The 20862-nt window shown below is 47.4% G+C and overlaps 1 protein-coding gene across 2 annotated transcripts in view; it reads left to right on the plus strand.

Annotated features, from left to right (window-relative positions):
- LOC140462857 (neurensin-1-like) overlaps positions 1 to 20862 on the plus strand; it is a 66308-nt gene that overhangs the window by 26654 nt on the left and 18792 nt on the right. For both annotated transcript variants that reach the window (XM_072556248.1, XM_072556249.1), the window contains one exon: positions 928 to 1131. In XM_072556248.1, the coding sequence (XP_072412349.1) occupies positions 937 to 1131 (195 nt within the window). In that variant the 5' untranslated portion in view covers positions 928 to 936. The remainder of the gene's footprint in view (positions 1 to 927; positions 1132 to 20862) is intronic.

Here is a 20862-nt window from a genome sequence, read left to right on the forward strand (position 1 = left end):
TTGGGAAGGACCTGCAGTTGACACACTGTCCGAGATATTGAGCTTCACGTTACCAGAAAGATATTGAGAGTTTTTGAGGACGCAACACAGAGTTACGAAGAGGTTGCCTGGGATGAAGAAGTAAATTGGGCCAATACTGTGTGGCAATATAGTAGAAGCAACTAAAATGACGAAATTAGTTGATTGGTGCACATTGCTTCTGATTGTTGAGTAGACTTCAACAAAGAGGCAAAATTTTAAAGTGGAAGGCAGGAAGTTAGAGAAGATTTGAGGAAACAAAATTTTCACTCAGAGGATGATGGGAATCTGGAATGTGCTGCCTGGGCTTGTAGTTGAGGAAACCTCACAGTTTTAAAAAGTATTTGAGATGAGCACTTGAGGTGTCATAAAATTCAGGGCTATGGGCCCAGTGCTGGAAAGTGGGACTAGTGTAGGTGGCAGTGTATCTTTGGCTGTACAGACTCCATGGCTGGAGGGACGCTGTGGTACTACGTCATTCTATGTTTTTTCACATGCAGAGAGATCAGTGTGACCATGGAGCTCAGGCTAAGCTTCATGGTCCAGTTGAACATTGCATAAAAGGCAGTGATTTTTAATACTCATTATGATTTCGTTTGTGGGTGAGAGTAAGTGAGAGAGAGAGTGTGTGTGTGTGTTTGAGAGAGTGTAAATGTGTGTGTTTGTGCGAGAGTGTGAAAGTGTGTGTGTGTGTTAGTGTAAAAGTGTGTGTGTGAGTGAGTGAGTGAGCGTTTTCGAGTTTTTAATGAAGGAGAAAATCCCCAGCCTGTTTCCTTACACATTTAAACAGAAGAGGCAGTGGTGTGCGCAATAGTAGGCACTACGCACAAGGAGTGGCCTTGATGTCTCTTTGCTCCTCTCTCTTTATTGTGCAAATCAAATAGCTTGTTGGTATTTTTTGTTTTCCAGACCAACTCCATGGCGGGCTGCGGAGATTTGTGCATGACCCAAATGAGAGGGGATCAGCAGCAGCAGCAGCAGCAGCGCTATGGGGTACGATCCTATCTGCACTTATTCTATGAGGACTGCACTGGCTCAATGCTGGAGGATGATGAACCGGATGAGCTGAACAGGCAGCGCTCCTCCAGTGGCTGGCGGTCAGCTCTCTGGAAGGTAAGATGCTTCATTAGAATGTGCTCCATCTGACCCCAATATAGCATCATCAACAGTTTGCCGTTAACCCAGGGAAACGCGCCCCCAGGGTACGTCCACATCCAAGTGATGCATCGTCGGAGATACGAGAAGGGCCCATCAAAAAGCGTGCTCAGAGAGATAGATTTGACAGAGCCTGTCAAAGGAGAAGAGTGATAAGCAGCAACGCGAAAAGGCTTCAGAAAGAACTCCAGGACTTAGACTCTGGGTGAAAGCACAACCGATGTTGGTGGAGTAGCTGAACTCAGATGTGCAAGCAACCTGAGTTAAGGTGCTCCTTAAAACATACATCTTTGTCCAAGTTAGTGACTTCTGTGGCCTGGTGCTTTGATACAGCTAACCCTTAATGGTGCCACATTCAACCAAGCTGTTGTATTCATTATACAAACGCTGTTACTGTCTCAGTTCTCTTCTAGGATTGAGACACAGGCACACATGCACACAGGCGGATATACACACACTTACCTGGAGGCTGACACGGACACATACACATAGGCAGATACACATTAACACAGTTGGCAGACATACACAGGCAGATACAGAATAATACAGGCAGGTAGACACACACAGAAACACATGCATGGGCAGATACGCATTAACACAGCAGATACACATGAACACAAGCAGACAGACACACACAGGCAGATACGCATTAACACAGGCAGGCAGAAACACAGAGAAATACACACAGAGGCAGATACGCATTAACACAGGCATGCAGACACAGGCAAATATACATTAACACAGGCAACAGACATACACAGACACAAGCAGAAACACATCAACATGGGCAGGCAGACACACACAGAAACACACACACACACACACACACACACACAGGCAGATACAATTAACACAGGCAGACAAACACACAGAGGCGGATACAAATTAGCACAGGCAGGCAGACACAGGCAGATATACGTTAACACAGACAGGCAAACACACATAGGCAGATACACATTAACACAGGCAGGCAGATACCCACAGATACAAGCAGATACACATTAACACAGGCAGACACACACACAGGCAGATACACATTAACACAGGCAGGCAGACACACACAGAAACACACACACACACAGGCAGATACACATTAACACAGGCAGGCAGACACACACAGAAACACACACACACAGGCCGATACACATTAGCACAGGCAGACAGGCGCACAGAAATACACAAACAGGCAGATACACATTAACACAGGCAGGCAGACACACAGAAATGCACACACAGGCAGATACACATTAACACAGGCAGGCAGGCAAACACAGGCAGATACACATTAACACAGGCAGATAGACACACACAGAAACAAAGACACAGGAAGATACTTATTAACTCAGGCATGCAGTTACACACAGACACACACAGGCAGATACTCATTGACACAGGCAGGCAGACACACACAGAAACATACAAACATGGGCAGGCAGACACACAGTAAAAGAAACACACACACATGCAGATAGACATTAACACAGGCAGACAGACACACACAGAAACACACACACACACACACAGGCAGATACACATTAGCACGGGCAGGCAGACACACACACACAGACACACACACAGGCAGATACACATTAACGCAGGCAGATAGACCCACACAGAAACAGACACACACAGACAGGCAGTCACACACAGAACACAGACACACAGGCAAATATACATTAACATGGGCAGGTAGTCACACACAGAACACAGACACACAGGCAGATACACATTAACACAGGCAGGCAGACACACAGAGAACACAGACACAGGCAGATACACATTAACACAGGCAGACAGACACACATGCACAGGCAGATACACATTAACATGGGCAGGCAGACACACACAGAAATACACACACAGGGAGATACACATTAATTCAGGCAGGCAGACACACACAGAAATACACACACACAGGCAGATACACATTAACACAGACAGGCAGACACACAAAGAAATACACACAGGCAGATACACAATATCACTGGCAGGCAGACACACACGCAGAAACACACACACAGGCAGATACACATTAACACAGGCAAACGGACACACACAGAAACACTGACACAGCAAGATACATATTAACACAGGCAGGCAGTTACACACAGACACTCAGGCAGATTCACATTGACACAGGCAGGCAGACACACACAGGAACACACACACAGGCAGATACACATTGACACAGGCAGGCAGTCACACACAGAAACACACAAACATGAGCAGGCAGACACACACAGAAACACACACACATGCAGATACACATTAATACAGGAAGGCAGACACACATAGGCAGATACACAATAACATAGGCAGGCAGACACACACAGGCCAATATACATTAACACAGGCAGGCAGATACACACAGGCAGATGCACAATATCACAGGAAGGCAGACACACACACACACAGATAATCAATAACACAGGCAGGCAGACACACAGGCAGATACACATTAACACAGGCAGGCAGACACACATGCACAGGCAGGTACACATTAACATGGGCAGGCAGACACACACACACACACAGGGAGATACACATTAACACAGGCAGGCAGACACACACAGAAATACACACACACACAGAGGCAGATACACATTAACACTGGCAGGCAGACACATATGCAGAAACACACACACAGGCAGATACACATTAACACAGGCAGGCAGACACACAGAGAACACAGACACAGGCAGATACACATTAACACAGGCAGACAGACACACATGCACAGGCAGATACACATTAACATGGGCAGGCAGACACACACAGAAATACACACACAGGGAGATACACATTAATTCAGGCAGGCAGACACACACAGAAATACACACACACAGGCAGATACACATTAACACAGACAGGCAGACACACAAAGAAATACACACAGGCAGATACACAATATCACTGGCAGGCAGACACACACGCAGAAACACACACACAGGCAGATACACATTAACACAGGCAAACGGACACACACAGAAACACTGACACAGCAAGATACATATTAACACAGGCAGGCAGTTACACACAGACACTCAGGCAGATTCACATTGACACAGGCAGGCAGACACACACAGGAACACACACACAGGCAGATACACATTGACACAGGCAGGCAGTCACACACAGAAACACACAAACATGAGCAGGCAGACACACACAGAAACACACACACATGCAGATACACATTAATACAGGAAGGCAGACACACATAGGCAGATACACAATAACATAGGCAGGCAGACACACACAGGCCAATATACATTAACACAGGCAGGCAGATACACACAGGCAGATGCACAATATCACAGGAAGACAGACACACACACACACAGATAATCAATAACACAGGCAAGCAGACACACACTGGCAGATACACAATAACACAGGCAGGCAGGCAGACACACAGAGGCAGATGCACATTAACACAGGCAGGCAGACACACACAGAAACACACACACGGGCAGATACACAATAACACAGGCAGGCAGACACACATGTACAGGCAGGTACACATTAACATGGGCAGGCAGACACACACATACACACACAGGGAGATACACATTAACACAGACAGGCAGACACACACAGAAATACACACACACAGGGGCAGATAGACATTAACACGGGCAGGAAGACACATACGCAGAAACACACACACAGGCAGATACACATTATAACAGGCAGGCGGACACATACACACACACAGGCAGATACACATTACCATGGGCAGGCAGACACACACAGAGGCAGATACACATTAACACAGGCAGACAAACACAAAAGAGACACAATCACAGGCAGATACACATTAACACAGACAGGCACACACACACACAAATACACACAGACAGGCAGATACAAAATTAACATAGGAAGGCAGACACACACAGAAATACACGCACACAGGAAGATACACATTGACACAGGCAGGCAGACACACACAGAAACATACAAACATGGGCAGGCAGACACACAGTAAAAGAAACACACACACATGCAGATAGACATTAACACAGGCAGACAGACACACACACAGAAACACACACACACACACACGCACACAGGCAGATACACATTAGCACGGGCAGGCAGACACACACACAGAGACACACACACAGGCAGATAGACCCACACAGAAACAGACACACACAGGCAGATACACATTAACACAGGCAGGCAGTCACACACAGAACACAGACATACAGGCAAATACACATTAACACGGGCAGGTAGTCACACACAGAACACAGACACACAGGCAGATACACATTAACACAGGCAGGCAGACACACACAGAATACAGACATAGGCAGATACACAATAACACAGACACACATGCACAGGCAGATACACATTTAACATGGGCAGGCAGACACACACACAGAAACACACACACAGGGAGATACACATTAATTCAGGCAGGCAGACACATAGAAATACACACATACAGGCAGATACACATTAACATAGACAGGCAGACACACAAAGAAATACACACAGGCAGATACACAATATCACTGGCAGGCAGACACACACGCAGAAATACACACACAGGCAGATACAAATTAACACAAGCAGGCAGACACACACAGAAATACACACACAGGCAGATACACATTAATACAGGCAGACGGACACACACAGAAACACAGACACAGCAAGATACATATTAACACAGGCAGGCAGTTACACACAGACACTCACAGGCAGATTCACATTGACACAGGCAGGCAAACACACACAGGAACACACACACAGGCAGATACACATTGACACAGGCAGGCAGTCACACACAGAAACACACAAACATGGGCAGGCAGACACACACAGAAACACACACACATGCAGATACACATTAATACAGGAAGGCAGACACACATAGGCAGATACACAATAACATAGGCAGGCAGACACACACAGGCCAATATACATTAACACAGGCAGGCAGATACACACAGGCAGATGCACAATATCACAGGAAGGCAGACACACACACACACAGATAATCAATAACACAGGCAGGCAGACACACAGGCAGATACACATTAACACAGGCAGGCAGACACACATGCACAGGCAGGTACACATTAACATGGGCAGGCAGACACACACGCACACACAGGGAGATACACATTAACACAGGCAGGCAGACACACACAGAAATACACACACACACAGAGGCAGATACACATTAACACTGGCAGGCAGACACATATGCAGAAACACACACACAGGCAGATACACATTAACACAGGCAGGCGGACACACACACACACAGGCAGATACACATTAACACAGGCAGACAGACACAAAAGAGACACAATCACAGGCAGATACACATTAACACAGACAGGCAGACACACACAGAAATACACACAGACAGGCAGATACAAAATTAACATAGGCAGGCAGACACACACAGAAATACACACACACAGGAAGATACACAATATCACAGGCAGGCAGACACGCACGCAGAAACACACACTCACAGGCAGATACACATTAACATGTGCTTGCAGACACACACAGAAACACACTCACAGGCAGATACACATTAACACAGGCAGGCAGACACACACAGAAATACACACACACACAGGCAGATACACATTAACACAAGAAGGCAGACACAAACAGGCAGATACACAATAACATAGGCAGGCAGACACACACAGGCAGATACAGAATAACACAGGCAGGCAGACACACATGCACAGGCAGATACACAGGCAGATTCACATTTACTCGGGCAGGCCGACACACTCAGAAACACACACACACACACAGGCAGATACACATTAACACTGGAAGGCAGACACACACAGGTAGATACACAATAACACAGGCAGGCAGACACACACAAGCCAGTATACATTAACATAGGCAGGCAGACACACACAGACAGATACACATTGACACAGGCAGGCAGACACACACAGAAACACACAAACATGGGCAGGCAGACACACACAGAAACACACACACACAGGCAGATACACATTAACACGGGCAGGCAGACACACACAGAAACACGCACACACAGGCAGATACACATTAACATGGGCAGGCAGACACACACACACAGGCAGATACACACGGAAACACACACACACAGGCAGATGCACATTAACACGGGCAGGCAGACACACACAGAAACACACACACACACAGGCAGATACACATTAACACAGGCAGACACACACACAGACACACTCACAGGCAGATACACATTAACACAGGCAGGCAGACACACACAGAAACACACACTCAGACAGATACACATTAACATGGGCAGGCAGACACACACAGAAACACACACACACACAAGCAGTTATATTTAAACACAGGCAGACACACACACAGGCAAATACACATCAACACAGGCAGACAGACACACACAGAAACACACACACAGGCAGATACACATTAACACGGGCAGGCAGACACACACAGGCAGATACACATTAACATGGGCAGGCGGACATACACACACAGAAACACAAACACAGGGAGATACACATTAACACAGGCAGGCAGACACACGCAGATACACATTAACATCGACAGGCAGGCACACACAGGCAGACGGACCCACACAGAAACACAGACACAGGAAGATACATATTAACTCAGGCAGGCAGTTAGACACAGACGTACACAGGCAGATACACATTGACACAGGCAGGCAGTCACACACAGAAACACACAAACATGGGCAGGCAGACACACACAGAAACACACACACAGGCAGATACACATTAACACGGGCAGGCAGTCACACACAGAAACACACAAACATGGGCAGGCAGACACACACAGAAACACACACACAGGCAGATACACATTAACACGGGCAGGCAGTCACACACAGAAACACACAAACATGGGCAGGCAGACACACACAGAAACACACACACCTGCAGAGACACATTAACACAGGCAGACAGGCACACACAGAAACACACACACACAGGCAGATACACATTAACACAGGCAGGCAGACACAGACAGTAACAGACACACAGGCAGATACACATTAATACAGGCAGGCTGACACACACAGAAACACACACACAGGCAGATACACATTAACACAGGCAGGCAGACACATACAGAAACACACACACAGGCAGATACACGTTAACACAGACAGGCAGACACACACAGACACACAGACACAGCAAGATACATATTAACACAGGCAGGCAAACACACACACAGACAGATACACATTGACACAGGCAGGCAGATACACATTAACACAGGAAGGCAGACACACACAGGCCGATATACATTAACACAGGCAGGAAGACACACTCAGGCAGATACACAATATCACAGGAAGGCAGACACACACAGGCAGATAATCAATAACAAAGGCAGGCAGACACACACAGGCACATACACATTAATATGGGCAGGTGGACATACACACACAGAAACACACACACAGGGAGATACACATTAACACATGCAGGCCGACACACACAGAAATACCCCCCCACACACACACACAGGCAGATACACTTTAACACAGGCAGGCAGACATACACAGGCAGATACGCATTACCATGGGCAAGCAGACACACGCAGAAATACACACAGGCAGATACACATTAACATGGGCAGACAGGCACACACAGAAACACACACACACAGGCAGATACACATTAACACAGGCAGGCAGACACAGACAGTAACAGACACACAGGCAGACACACATTAACACAGGCAGGCAGACACACACAGAAACACACACACAGGCAGATACACATTAACACAGGCAGGCAGATACACACAGAAACACACACACACAGGCAGATACACAATAACACAGGCAGGCAGACATACATGCACAGGCAGACACACATTAACATGGGCAGGCAGGCACACACAGAAAAACACACACACAGGCAGATACACAATATCACAGGAAGGCAGACACACACAGGCAGATACACAACATCACAGGCAGGCAGACACACATAGGCAGATACACAATATCACAGGAAGGCAGACACACAAAGGCAGATAATCAATAACACAGGCAGGCAGACACACACAGAAATACACACACACAGGCAGAAACACAATATCACAGGCAGGCAGACGCACACGCAGAGACAAACAGGCAGGTACACATTAACATGGGCTGGCAGACAGACAGAGAAACACACACACACATGGGCAGGCAGACACACAGAGAAACACACACTCACAGGCAGATACACATTAACACAGGAACGCAGACACACACAGGCAGATACACAATAACACAGGCAGGCAGAAACATACAGAATCACACATACACAATAACACAGGCAGGCAGACACACATGCACAGGCAGATACACATTAACACAGGCAGACCGACACACACAGAAATACAAACACACACAAGCAGGTACACATTAACACAGGCAGGCAGACGCACACAGAAATACACACACACAGGCAGATACACATTAACACAGGCAGGCATACACACACGCAGAAACAAACACACAGACAGATACACATTAACACAGGCAGGCAGACACACACAGAAATACACACACACAGGCAGATACACTTTAACACAGGCAGGCAGACACACACACACAGGCAGATACACATTACCATGGGCAAGCAGACACACGCAGAAATACACACATATGCAGATACACATTAACACAGGCAGATAGACACACACAGAAACACACACACACACACACAGAGGCAGATACACATTAGCACAGGCAGACACACACACAGAGAAACAGACACACAGGCAGATATACATTTACACAGGCAGGCAGACACACACAGACACAGGCAGATACACATTAACATCGACAGGCAGGCACACACAGGCAGACGGACCCACACAGAAACACACAGTAAGATACATATTAACTCAGGCAGGCAGTTAGACACACACAGGCAGATACACATTGACACAGGCAGGCAGTCACACACAGAAACACACACACAGACAGATACACATTGACACAGGCAGGCAGACACACGCAGAAACACACACACAGGCAGATACACATTAACACAGGCAGGCAGACACACACAGCAACACTCACACAGACAGATACACATTAACACAGGCAGGCAGACACAGGCAGATACACAATATCACAGGCAGGCTGACACACACAGGCAGATACACATTACCATGGGCAAGCAGACACACGCAGAAATACACACAGGCAGATACGCATTAACACAGGCAGACAGACACACACAGAAACACACCCACACGCAGGCAGATACACATTGACACAGGCAGGCAGACACACACAGAAACACACAAACATGGGCAGGCAGACACACACAGAAACACACACACATGCAGATACACATTAACACAGGCAGGCAGACACACACAGGCAGATACACGTTAACTACTTCACCCAGAGAGTGGTGGCTGTGTGGAATGCTCTGCCCCAGAGGGCAGTGGAGGCCCAGTCGCTGGATTCATTTAAGAAAGAATTGGATAGAGCTCTTAAACATAGTGGAGTCCAGGGTTATGGAGATAAGGCTGGAACAGGATACTGATTGGGAATGATCAGCCATGATCATATTGAATGGCAGTGCAGGCTCGAAGGGCTGAATGGCCTATTCCTGCTTCGATTGTCTATTGTCTTAACACAGGCAGGCAGACACACACAGACACACAGACACAGCAAGATACATATTAACACAGGCAGGCAGTTACAAACAGACACACACAGGCAGATACACATTAACACAGGCAACAAACACACACACAGGCAGATACACATTAACACAGGAAGGCAGACACACACAGGCAGATACACAACAACATAGGCAGGCAGACACACACAGGCCGATATACATTAACACAGGCAGGCAGACACACTCAGGCAGATACACAATATCACAGGAAGGCAGACACACACAGGCAGACAATCAATAACAAAGGCAGGCAGACACACTCAGGCAGATACACATTAACATGGGCAGGTTGACATACACACACAGAAACACACACACAGGGAGATACACATTAACACATGCAGTCCGACACACACAGAAATACCCCCACACACACACACACAGGCAGATATACATTACCATGGGCAAGCGGACACACGCAGAAACACACACACACAGGCAGATACACATTAACACAGGCTGGCAGACACACACAGAAACACTCACACACACACATGCAGATACACATTAACACAGGCAGACAGGCACACATAGAAACACACACACACAGGCAGATACACATTAACACAGGCAGGCAGACACAGACAGTAACAGACACACAGGCAGATACACATTAACACAGGCAGGCAGATACACACAGAAACACACACACACAGGCAGATACACAATAACACAGGCAGGCAGACACACATGCACAGGCAGACACACATTAACATGGGCAGGCAGACACACACAGAAATGCACACACGCAAGCAGATACACATTAACATGGGCATACAGACACACATGCAGAAACACACACATAGACAGATACACATTAACACAGGCAGGCAGGCACACACAGAAACACACACACATGCAGATACACATTAACACAGGCAGACAGGCACACACAGAAACACACACACAGGCAGATACACATTAACACAGGCAGACACACACAGTAACAGACACACAGGCAGATACACATTAACACAGGCAGGCAGATACACACAGAAACAGACACACACAGGCAGATACACATTAACACAGGCAGGCAGACACACATGCACAGGCAGATACACATTAACATGGGCAGGCAGACACAGACAGAAACACACACACATGCAGATACACATTAACACAGGCAGACACACACAGTACCAGACACACAGGCAGATACACATTAACACTGAAAGGCAGACACACACAGAAACACACACACACACAGGCAGATTCACAATAACACAGGCAAGCAGATACACATGCACAGGCAGACACACATTAACATGGGCAGGCAGACACACACAGAAATACACACACACAAGCAGATACACATTAACACGGGCATGCAGACACACATGCAGAAACACACACATAGACAGATACACATTAACACAGGCAGGCAGACACACACAGAAACACACACACATGCAGATACACATTAACACAGTCAGGCAGATACACATGCACAGGCAGACACACATTAACATGGGCAGGCAGACACACACAGAAATACACACACACAAGCAGATACACATTAACACGGGCATGCAGACACATGCAGAAACACACACATAGACAGATACACATTAACACAGGCAGACACACACAGTAACAGACACACAGGCAGTTACACATTAACACATGCAGGCAGACACACACAGAAACACACACACAGGCAGATACACATTAACACAGGCAGGCAGATACACACAGAAACACACACAGACAGGCAGATACACAATAACACAGGCAGGCAGACACACATGCACAGGCAGATACACATTAACATGGGCAGGCGGACATACACACAGAGAAAAACACACACAGGGAGATACACATTAACACAGGCAGGCCGACACACACACAGAAATACACACACACACACACAGGCAGATACACAATAACACAGGCAGGCAGACACACACTGGCAGATACACATTAACATGGGCAGGCGGACATACACACACAGAAATACACACAGGCAGATGCACATTAACACAGGCAGGCAGACATACACAGGCAGATACACAATAACACAGGCAGGCAGACACACACAGGCCAGTATACATTAACACGAGCAGGCAGACTCACACAGACAGATACACATTAACATGGGCAGGTGGACATACACAGAAACACACACACACACATAGGCAGATACACATTAACATGGGCAGGCAGACGCACACAGAAACACACACACACAGGCAGATACACATTAACACAAGCTGGAAGACACACACAGAAACACTCACACACACACACAGGCAGATACACATTAACACGGGCAGGCAGTCACACACAGAAACACACAAACATGGGCAGGCAGACACACACAGAAACACACACACATGCAGATTCACATTAACACAGGCAGGCAGACACACACAGAAACACACACACATGCAGATACACATTAACACAGGCAGACAGGCACACACAGAAACACACACACACAGGCAGATACACATTAACACAGGCAGGCAGTCACACACACACAGGCAGATACACATTAACACAGACAGGCAGATACACACAGAAACACACACACACAGGCAGGCAGATACACATGCACAGGCAGACACACATTAACATGGGCAGGCGGACACACACAGAAATACACACATACAAGCAGATACACATTAACACGGGCATGCAGACACACATGCAGAAACACACACATAGACAGATACACATTAACACAGGCAGACAGGCACACACAGAAACACACACACAGGCAGATACACATTAACACAGGCAGACACACACAGTAACAGATACACAGGCAGATGCACATTAACACAGGCAGGCAGACACACACAGAAACACACACACAGGCAGATACACATTAACACAGGCAGGCAGATACACACAGAAACACACACACAGGCAGATACACATTAACACAGACTGGCAGACACACACAGGCAGATACACATTAACATGGGCAGGCGGATATACACACAAAGAAAAACACACACAGGGAGATACACATTAACATAGGCAGGCCGACACACACACACACAGGCAGATACACAATAACACAGGCAGGCAGACACACACAGGCAGATACACATTAACATGGGCAGGCGGACATACACACAGAGAAATACACACAGGCAGATGCACATTAACACAGGCAGACAGACACACACAGAAACACACACACACAGGCAGATACACATTAACACGGGCAGGCAGTCACACACAGAAACACACAAACATGGGCAGGCAGACACACACAGAAACACACACACATGCAGATACACATTAACACAGGCAGGCAGATACACACAGAAACACACACACACAGGCAGATACACATTAACACAGGCAGGCAGACACACATAGGCAGATACACTTTAACATGGGCAGGCGGACATACACACACAGAAATACACACAGGCAGATGCACATTAACACAGGCAGGCAGACGCACACAGAAACACACACACACAGGCAGATACATATTAACACAGGCTGGCAGACACACACAGAAACACTCACACACACACAGGCAGATACACATTAACACTGGAAGGCAGACACACTCAGGCAGATACACAATATGACAGGCAGCCCGACACACACAGGCAGATACACAATAACACAGGCAGGCAGATACATATTAACATGGGCAGGCGGACATACACACACAGAAATACACACAGGCAGATGCACATTAACACAGGCAGGCAGTCACACACACACAGGCAGATACACATTAACACAGACAGGCAGATACACACAGAAACACACACACACAGGCAGATACACAATAACATGGGCAGGCAGATACACATGCACAGGCAGACACACATTAACATGGGCAGGCAGACACACACAGAAATACACACATACAAGCAGATACACATTAACACGGGCATGCAGACACACATGCAGAAACACACACATAGACAGATACACATTAACACAGGCAGACAGGCACACACAGAAACACACACACAGGCAGATACACATTAACACAGGCAGACACACACAGTAACAGACACACAGGCAGATGCACATTAACACAGGCAGGCAGACACACACAGAAACACACACACACAGGCAGATACACATTAACACAGGCAGGCAGACACACACAGGCAGATACACATTAACATGGGCAGGCAAACATACACACACAGAAATACACACAGGCAGATGCACATTAACACAGGCAGGCAGTCACACACACACAGGCAGATACACATTAACACAGGCAGGCAGACACACACAGGCAGATACACATTAACATGGGCAGGCAGACATACACACACAGAAATACACACAGGCAGATGCACAGTAACACAGGCAGACACACACAGTAACAGACACACAGGCAGATGCACATTAACACAGGCAGGCAGACACACACAGAAACACACACACACAGGCAGATACACATTAACACAGGCTGGCAGACACACACAGAAACACTCACACACACACAGGCAGATACACATTAACACTGGAAGGCAAACACACTCAGGCAGATACACAATATGACAGGCAAGCAGACACACACAGGCAGATACACATTAACACTGGAAGGCAGACACACACAGAAACACACACACACAGGCAGATACACATTAACACTGGAAGGCAGACACACTCAGGCAGATACACAATAACACAGGCAGCCCGACGCACACAGGCAGATACACATTAACACAGGCAGGCAGACACACACAGGCAGATACACATTAACATGGGCAGGCGGACATACACACAGAGAAAAACACACACAGGGAGATACACATTAACACAGGCAGGCCGACACACACACAGAAATACACACACACACACACACACACACACACACACACACACAGAGGCAGATACACAATAACACGGGCAGGCAGACACACACAGGCAGATACACATTAACATGGGCAGGTGGACATACACAGAAACACGCACACAGGCAGATACACATTAACACAGGCAGACAGGCACACACAGAAACACACACACACACACATGCAGATACACATTAACACGGACAGGCAGTCACACACAGAAACACACAAACATGGGCAGGCAGACACACACAGAAACACACACACATGCAGATACACATTAACACAGGCAGACAGGCACACACAGAAACACACACACACACACATGCAGATACACATTAACACGGACAGGCAGTCACACACAGAAACACACAAACATGGGCAGGCAGACACACACAGAAACACACACACATGCAGATACACATTAACACAGGCAGACAGGCACACACAGAAACACACACACACATGCAGATACGCATTAACACAGGCAGGCAGACACACACAGAAACACACACACACACAGGCAGATACACAATAACACAGGCAGGCAGATACACATGCACAGGCAGACACACACAGAAATACACACACACAAGCAGATACACATTAACACTGGCATGCAGACACACATGCAGAAACACACACATAGACAGATACACATTAACACAGGCAGACAGGCACACACAGAAACACACACACAGGCAGATACACATTAACACAGGCAGACACACACAGTAACAGACACACAGGCAGATACACATTAACACAGGCAGGCAGACACACACAGAAACACACACACAGGCAGATACACATTAACACAGGCAGACACATACAGTAACAGACACACAGGCAGATACACATTAACACAGGCTGGCAGACACACACAGAAACACTCACACACATACAGGCAGATGCACACTAACACAGGCAGGCAGACACACTCAGGCAGACACACAATATGACAGGCAGGCAGACACACACAGGCAGATACACATTAACACGAGCAGGCAGACACACAGAGAAACACACACACACAGGCAGATACACATTAATACTGGAAGGCAGACACACACAGAAACACACACACACAGGCAGATACACATTAACACTGGAAGGCAGACACACTCAGGCAGATACACAATAACACAGGCAGCCCGACACACACAGGCAGATACACAATAACACAGGCAGCCCGACACACACAGGCAGATACACAATAACACAGGCAGGCAGACACACACAGGCAGATACACATTAACATGGGCAGGCGGACAGACACACAGAGAAATACACACAGGCAGATGCACATTAACACAGGCAGACAGACACACACAGAAACACACAGGCAGATACACATTAACACTGGAAGGCAGACACACACAGGCAGATACACAATAACACAGGCAGGCAGACACACACAGGCCAGTATACATTAACACGGGCAGGCAGACACACACAGGCAGATACACATTAACACAGGCAGGCAGACACACACAGAAAGATACACTTTAACATGGGCAGGCAGACGCACACAGAAATACTCACACACATACAGGCAGATGCACATTAACACAGGCAGGCAGACACACTCATGCAGACACACAATATGACAGGCAGGCAGACACACACAGGCAGATACACATTAACTCGGGCAGGCAGACACACACAGAAACACACACACACAGGCAGATACACATTAACACTGGAAGGCAGACACACTCAGGCAGATACACAATAACACAGGCAGCCCGACACACACAGGCAGATACACATTAACACAGGCAGGCAGACACGCACAGAAATACACACTCAGGCAGATACACATTTACACAGGCAGATGGACACACACAAACACAGACATAGGAAGATACATATTAACACAGGCAGGCAGTTACCCACAGACACAGACAGGCAGATTCACATTGACACAGGCAGTCAGACATACACAGAAATGCACACACAGGCAGATACACATTGACACAGGCAGGCACACACAGAAACACACACACAGGCAGATACACATTAACACAGGCAGACAAGCAAACACAGAAACACACACACACAGGCAGATACACAATAACACAGGCAGGCAGACACACATGCACAGGCAGATACACATTAACACAGGTAGGCAGACACACAGAAACACACACACACACACAGGCAGATACACATTAACACAGGTAGGCAGACACACACAGAAACACACACACACACAGGCAGATACACATTAACATGGGCAGGCAGACACACACGCAGAAACATACACAGAGGCAGATACACATTAACACAGGTAGGCAGACACACACAGAAACACACACACAGGCAGATACACATTAACACAGGTAGGCAGACACACACAGAAACACACACACACACAGGCAGATACACATTAACATGGGCAGGCAGACACACACGCAGAAACACACACACAGGCAGATACACATTAACATGGGCAGCCAGACACACGCAGAAACACACACACACAGGCAGATACACATTAACATGGGCAGACAGACACACAGAAACATTGACACAGGCAGACAGAAACATTCAGAAACACATATCGGCAGACAAACAGTCACTCATACAGAGTCACACACACTTTCCCTTATTTTCAGATATTTTCCCTTAGATATGAGGAACATGCTTGTTTTATATCCCTCTGAAACGCAGGAATTAACATACATTGCTTGTTGAACGGATGGTCACAGCAGGATTAAGGAAGTCAATAATTACATTGAGTTTACAACACAGAAATAGGCCATTCCGTCCAAACTACTGTATGTTTCATGAGTTTCCTTGCACAGGTACATAGAAGCGATGAAACCTGCTGAGTGGGCAAGACGTTTCAGTGCCTAGGTCTGTAGAATAATGCACCTTGGAGCTGGCTCTTCATGGAGTGCAAAGTGTGTGAAGTGTCAGAGACTAGATTGTGTCCAGGACGCCTGGACTTTCAGCCTTGGTTTTACATGACGACATGTTATTTAATCTGACAGACTGAATTTGCCTGTGTCTAGATTAGTGTGGTGCTGGAAAAGCACAGCAGGTCAGGCAGCATCCAAGGAGCAGGAAAATTGACATTTCGGGCAAAAGCCCTTCATCAGGAATAGAGGCAGGGAGCCTGCAGAGTGGAGAGATAAATGAGAGGGGGGTGGGGGTGGGGAGAAAGTAGCATAGAGTACAATAGCTGAATGGGGGTGGGGATGGAGGTGATAGGTCAGAGAGGAGGGTGAGGGAAGGCAGCAAAGAGTACAATGGATGAATGGGGGTGGGGATGGAGGTGATAGGTCAGAGAGGAGGGTGGAGTGGAGAGGTGGAAAGGAAGATAGGCCGGTAGGACAGGTCATGGGGACGGTACTGAGCCTGAAGATTGGAGCTGGGGTGAGGTGGGGGAAGGAAAAATGAGGAAACTGGTGAAGTCCACATTGATGCCCTGGGGTTGAAGCGTTCCGAGGCAAAAGATGAGGCGTTCTTCCTCCAGGCATCAGGTGGTGAGGGAGCGGCGGTGAAGGAGGCCCAGGACCTCCATGTCCTCGGCAGAGTGGGAGGGGGAGTTGAAATGTTGGGCCACAGCGCGGTGGGTTGATTGGTGTGGGTGTCCCGGAGATGTTCCCTAAAGCGCTCTGCTAGGAGGCATCCAGTCTCCCCAATGTAGAGGAGACCTCATCAGGAGCAACGGATACAATAAATGACATTGGTGGATGTGCAGGTAAAACGTTGATGGATGTGGAAGGCTCCTTTGGGGCCTTGGATGGAGGTGAGGGAGGTGGTGTGGACACAGGTTTTGCAATTTCTGCGGTGGCAGGGGAGGGTGCCAGGACGGGAGAGTGGGTTGTTGGGGGATGTGGACCTGACCAGGTAGTCACGGAGGGAACGGTCTTTGCGGAAAGGGGTGGAGAGGGAAATATATCCCTGGTGGTGGGGCCTGTTTGGAGGTGGCAGAAATGTCAGCGGATGATGTGGTTTATGCGAAGGTTGGTAGGGTGGAAGGTGAGTACCAGGGGCGTTCTGTCCTTGTTCCGTTTGGAGGGGTGGGGTTTGAGAGTGGAGGGTTGGGATGTGGAAGAGATGCATTGGAGGGCATCTTTAACCACGTGGGAAGGGAAATTGTGATCTCTAAAGAAGGAGGCCATCTGGTGTGTTCTGTGGTGGAACTTGTCCTCCTGGGAGCAGGTACGACGGAGGCAGAGGAATTGGGAATACAGGATGACATTTTGCAGGAGGTAGAGTGGGAAGAGGTGTAATCCAGTTAGCTGTGGGAGTCGGTGGGTTTGTAAAACCTGATTTTGCCTGTGCACCAGCTGAGGTGTGAATGGTGAGAGCAGACTGAGATTCAGGTCTACCCAGGAGCCCCTAAAAGAGTGAAAAGACTCCATCACTTGAATTATTGCACAAACACTAGCAACCTTTCTTTGATGGATCTAGGATCTCACCTAGGCCCCTCAACAGCAAGTGGCTCTTTGGAACTATTATAGACCTACACTAAACTCTACTTCACAAACCATGACCAAACTATTTCTTCCTCACAACAGATTAGCATTTTAACATTTTAGAGTAGCTTGTTTTATCCACTGTGTTTTTCTAATTCTGGCCTCATTGGTATCAGTGACTTTAATCACTCCTCCATTGGTAGTCAACTGTCTGAGTCCACTGATAGAACTACCTCCCAAAACCTCTCTGCCTTGCTGACCTCTAAGAATCTCCTTTAAATCAATCTTGTGGTCACCTCCTCTAATAACTCAGTTGATCCCTGCAGCGATTGGAACAAGAGCCAGGTGGCTCTCTGAGTTTGGGATCCCTGGTTGGCCCAGGTTAATAGCCCCAATCAGGGAATTCAAACTCAGTGAGATCCACCTGGCTAACCTGTTTCCAATCATTACAATATCTTTATGTCAAACCCTGCATGCTGGTATTTGCTTTTGTGAAGTGCCTGGCAATGTTTTATTAAACTAAAGTTGGTATATTGAAGCAGAGAGTGGGAGGTGATGGCCGAGTGATAATGTCATTGGGCGAGTAATTCCAAACCCCAGAAAATGTTCAGGGCGCATTGGTTCATTAAAAAAACGGTGAAACATGAATTCACTTTTTAAAACACAAACTGCAGTTAAGAATCTAATGGTCTCCAAGGAATCATTTATCAGGGAAAAACCCATCTGGTTCAATTAAAGCCCTTTAGGCAAGGAAATCTG

This window comes from Chiloscyllium punctatum, chromosome 37 (assembly GCF_047496795.1).
Source record: "Chiloscyllium punctatum isolate Juve2018m chromosome 37, sChiPun1.3, whole genome shotgun sequence".
In the NCBI taxonomy this organism is placed as follows: Eukaryota; Metazoa; Chordata; class Chondrichthyes; order Orectolobiformes; family Hemiscylliidae; genus Chiloscyllium; species Chiloscyllium punctatum.